Genomic DNA, 4,893 nt, shown 5'->3' on the forward strand with positions numbered 1-4,893 from the left:
CAGCCTGGTCTACAGAGCTAGTTCCAGGACAGGCTCCAAAACCACAGAGAAACCCTGTCTCGAAAAACCAAAAAAAAAAAAAAAAAAGTTAAAAACCTTCATTTTTGATTAGACAGAAAGGGGGAAATGCTGTGGGGTGTATGCTGTGAAAATGTGTTGCTCTCATTGGTTGAGAGATGAAGTGTGTTTGGCATATGGCAAGGCAGGATAGAGCCAGGTGAAAATCTAAGCAGAGATATAGGAGAAGAAAGGCAGAGTCTGAGAAACACCATCCAGTCACCCAAGGAACATGCCAGAAGACTGGGAATCTCCCAGCCATGTGGCAATACTTAAATTGATAGAAATGGGTTAATTTAAATGTAATCTAGCTAGTAATAAGCCTGAGCCATTGGGCAAGCATCTGTAAGTAATATTAAGCTTGTGAGTGCTTATTTGGGAACTGGCAGATGGGAGACAAACTTCTGATTACAGTTTGGAGAAATGGCTCAGCAGTTGAGAGCACTGGCAGCTCTCCCAGAGGACCTGGTTAAATTCCCAGCACCCACATGGCAGTTCACAACTATCTGTAACTCCAGCTCCTAGGGATCTGACATCCTCTTCTGGCCTTCAGATACTTGGCACATAAGTGGTACACAGACATACATGTAAGCAAAACACCCATACACATAGGATAAATTTTAAAAGTAAAAACTAAATAAATAAAAAGAGAAGGAGAGAGCTGGGTAGTGGTGGCGCATGCCTTTAATCCCAGCACTCAGAAGGCAGAGGCAGGAGTATCTCTGTGAGTTCGGGGCCAGCCTGGTCTACAAGAGCTAGTTCCAGGACAGGCTCTAAAACTACAATGAGACTCTGTCTCAAAAAACCGAGAGAGAGAGAGAGAGAGAGAGAGAGAGAGAGAGAGAGAGAGAGAGAGAAGGAGAGGATGGTAGCCACTAAATAGTCAGCAGCTGTAGCAGTTATGGGAGAGGAGGCTAAGGTTCAAATCTAAACCATGCTGTGATACTTTTTAACACACTTACAGCTTGATCTTTATCTTCCATATTCCATTTTCTTCACCTCTCACATGAATAAATTAAAGGTCATTGTCTTATTTAATAAAACCATACTATATAGCTGGGCATGGAGGTGGACACCTGAAAGCAGGAGGATCAGGAGTTCAAGGCCACCTTAGGCTACACAGTGTGGTTGACGCTAGTTTAGGCTACAAAAGACGCGGTGTCGAGGGGGAGCAATGGCTTATAAAGACGGCTCAGCAGTTTAAGGCACTTGCTACCAAGCCTGACAACCTAAGTTCAAGTTCTGGGACCCACGTGATAGAGGGAGAGAATTAACTCCACTCCTGCAGGCTGTTCTCTAATAATATCGAAACTTGCACTATGCCACATGCAGAGGCAGAGTCACACATGCACACACATGCGCACATACATGCACACACATACACTAAGTGTAATTTTTAAAATAATGAAAAATTAAATAAATACTACCTTTTGAAAAGAAAAGGCTTCGACTTGGATATGTTTTAAAAATCTATGTTGTTATATACTCCAGTATTACTATAGTAGCTGTTTGATTGTAAATTGTTCTTTTCCTCTTTTTTTTTTCCTTTCTTCTTCTTTTTTTTGGGGGGGGGGTTTGAAACAAAATTTCTCTGTGTAGCCCCAACTGTCCTGGAACTCAACTCTGTAATCCAGGCTAGCCTCAAATTTATAGATCCATCAGCCACTACCTCCCGAGTGCTGGGATTAAAGGCACCACTACTGTCCAGGTAGTTTTGATTTTTCTACCCTCGGATGAGCAAGAAACAGCTCTATGACAGGGGAAAAAAAAAAGGACAGACATGGATCTACAGAAAAGCAATTGTGACCTGAGCCCTTTAGGCACAATTATCCAGCTAGGCTTGTTCTTAAGATTCATCCTAACTCAGCCAACATACAAAAACTTTTCCATTAAAAATAAGAAGTAAAAATAAGTCACACTTACCATTCTGTGTAAGTTTACTCGAAAATTCATGTTGTCATCATGTAAAAACGCATTGGCATACTGATCCTAATAAAAACAGAAAAGTACGATCTGAGAAATGTGTTTAGGAAGCTCAGCTGGGCATGGCGGCACATGCCTGTAATACTCAGCACTTGGGAGTGGAGACAGGAGGATCAGAAATTTAAGTCATCCTGAACTATATATATAGTTCAATATTCAACTATATATATATATATATATATATATGTATATATATCCAGTTTAATCTCAATCTAGGCTGCATGAGACCCTGTGGAAAGACAGAAATACAATAGAGAGAGAACAAGAAAGACAGAAGGAAAGGGCTGGTGAGATACTCAGTGGATAAAGACATCTGCCACCAAACTTTACAACTGAGCTTGATCATTGCAACCCACATGGTGGAAACTGACCCCTACAACACATGTATTTGTAATCCACAACACTGTTCTCTGACCTCTATATGCAAGGCTAGACACACAGGTACACATATATGCACACATACACACACATAAATAAATAAAAAAATTTAAAAGACTAAAGGAAAAATGGTGTGGAGGTGGAGCAGAAGGGAGAGACAAGAAGTAAAAAGGGAAAGACAGAGGAAGGTGGAAATAAAGGAAAGCAGGCAAGCAAGCAGGCAGACATGAATGGATGCATTTGTAATCTATCATACAAAATCCTCTCTCTTTTCTTCCCGCCAACCCAAAACAAGGTCTCTAGCCTAGGCTGGCCTCCAACTCTCTATGAAGCTAAGAATAGCCACTAATCTTCCTGTCTTTACCTCTGCTTCTGAGTGCTGAGATTATAGGCGTACCAGTTTATGCAAAGGAAGAAACTGAACCCCAGATTTGGTCATGCTAAGCAAGTGTTTGGCCAATTGAATTACATTCTCAGTCCAAATCCTTGGACCTTTATAAACTACTTTCAGGATCCATTGGAGAGTTAATAAGCCTAGAGCCTTTACATCAACCCCTTACTTAAGCCATGAAATTGAGTAAAATTTCTCAGTATGTCTTTAGTGGATCGAAGATCTCTGGGAAAATTAAATACAATAAAATATTAAAATCCAGGGGCTTGAGAGGAATCTGTTTTCCTAATCTCGCTTCCTTTCCATCTGCCCAAGGAGTCAGCTGTGCTTGTGACAGCTTGGAGGCTCTCACAGGGGCAGAGGATACATGTGCAGACGCCACATGAGGCTCCCGGAATGAGGAGGCCTGTGCTCTGCTGGGACTGAGCTCAGCGCAGCAGGAAATAACTGCTATGTTGGCAGCACTGAAGCAGACAAGACCCCATCTCTCCCTGCCTTCTAAAGACTGGTGGAAAAATCAACTCTTCTCACAGAAGATTGGAAATAAGCATCCCCTGGCCCTCTCCCAACATCTTCCTGAGATCTGACATGCCTACAGACTCCAATTACAAGGACTGTTACAATTTGTGAAAAACAACTCCTTTAAGGATTTTCTTTGAATGTTTGTGAAAAGCAGTTATAAGAGGCCCACTGCTAATAGGCAGTTCTTCTAGCACCAGCTCCCCTAGCCTTGTGAGAAGAGCTCATCTTCCCACAGAATGCAGAAAGTGAATGTGTGAGAAACCACTACACCCTGTGGAGTACCTTGGCTGCTGTCTTAAAAAACAAACGAGGGAAAGGAGTTCTGACAGGAGAGGCAGCAGTTATAAATTTAGCTCTAATCTAGCTCAAGTCCCACCATCTTTGGGAGTCACCACTAGCTAAGCCAGGCAAAAGGGCCTTCTCACAAAGAGTGACCCTTCCATAGCTGACTGGCTTTCAAATCACTGATGAGCCATCCTCCGTGTGTGTCTACAAGGGTGTCCTCCAAGAGGTTAGACTAAGGAACTGAAGACTCAACCTAAATGTGTCTGCAACTACCCCGTGGGCTAAGGACTCAATTTGAACAAGAGGAGAAAAAAGAGAAAGCCTAATTGATAGACACCAGTGTTTGTCTCTTTCTGCTTCTTAACCAGTGCCCTGAAAAGGCTGCTGCAGGTCCCCACAGGCATGTCTGCTCTGCTGTGGTGGACTAGGTCACCTCAGACTAGGAATCAAAAGAAAGTCTCAAGTTCCTTTTTTAAAATTAAATTGTGTGTGTGTGTGCGTGTGTGTGTGTGCGTGTGTGTGTGTGCGTGTGTGTGTGTGCGTGTGTGTGCATGTGTGTGTGTGTGTGCGCGCACGTGAGCGCGCACATCCACCACAGTATGCATGTGGAGGTCAGAGAACAGTTTGCAAGAGTTGGTGAGCTCTCTTCTTCCATCATGTGGCTCAGAGGGATCAAACTCATGTCATCAGGCTCAGTAGCAGGGCCTTTACCAACTGAACAATCTCGCCCACATGTAGATTCTACTTATCTGGAATTAGGCCACAAAAATGAGAAAAGTAACTCATACACACCTCTTCTTACGTCAATTCTTGTTCAGCACCAAAATGTGACCATTCTTCTCTATTTTTCTTGTACTCCTATACCCCAGGATACTTTAGCTCCTTTTAAAACTTACTAAACACAAAAGACACAACACAGCTCCTCCAGGGAAAAGGTTGGCTTTCTAGAAAGTTTTAAATCTCTTGGTTAGAATTGCTAAGGACCAAAACACAGATGGGTATAGCTCAGTATAGTCCTGTGTAGAATGCATAAAGTCCTAGGTTCAGTCCCAGCACTACATAAAACCAGGCATGGTGGGACACAGTGTGCCTGTAATTCTACTCAGAGGAATAAGAAGTTCAAGGTTATCCATAACTACATAGGAAGTTCAAGAGCAGCCTGGATTATAACAGATCCGCCGTCTTTAAAAAAGGGGATGTCTGGAGAACCATTCAGAACCATCCATTCTAGGCCGGGCGGTGGTGGCGCACGCCTTTAATCCCAGCACTTGGGAGGC

General features: G+C 42.9%; 1 protein-coding gene across 1 annotated transcript in view; it reads right to left on the minus strand.

Annotated features, from left to right (window-relative positions):
• Armh3 (armadillo-like helical domain containing 3) overlaps window positions 1-4,893 on the minus strand; it is a 206,356-nt gene that overhangs the window by 139,025 nt on the left and 62,438 nt on the right. The window contains exon 17 of the mRNA XM_005352384.2: window positions 1,981-2,046. Coding sequence (XP_005352441.1) covers window positions 1,981-2,046 — 66 coding nt within the window. The remainder of the gene's footprint in view (window positions 1-1,980; window positions 2,047-4,893) is intronic.

This window comes from Microtus ochrogaster, chromosome 8 (genome assembly GCF_000317375.1).
Source record: "Microtus ochrogaster isolate Prairie Vole_2 chromosome 8, MicOch1.0, whole genome shotgun sequence".
Lineage (NCBI taxonomy): Eukaryota > Metazoa > Chordata > Mammalia > Rodentia > Cricetidae > Microtus > Microtus ochrogaster.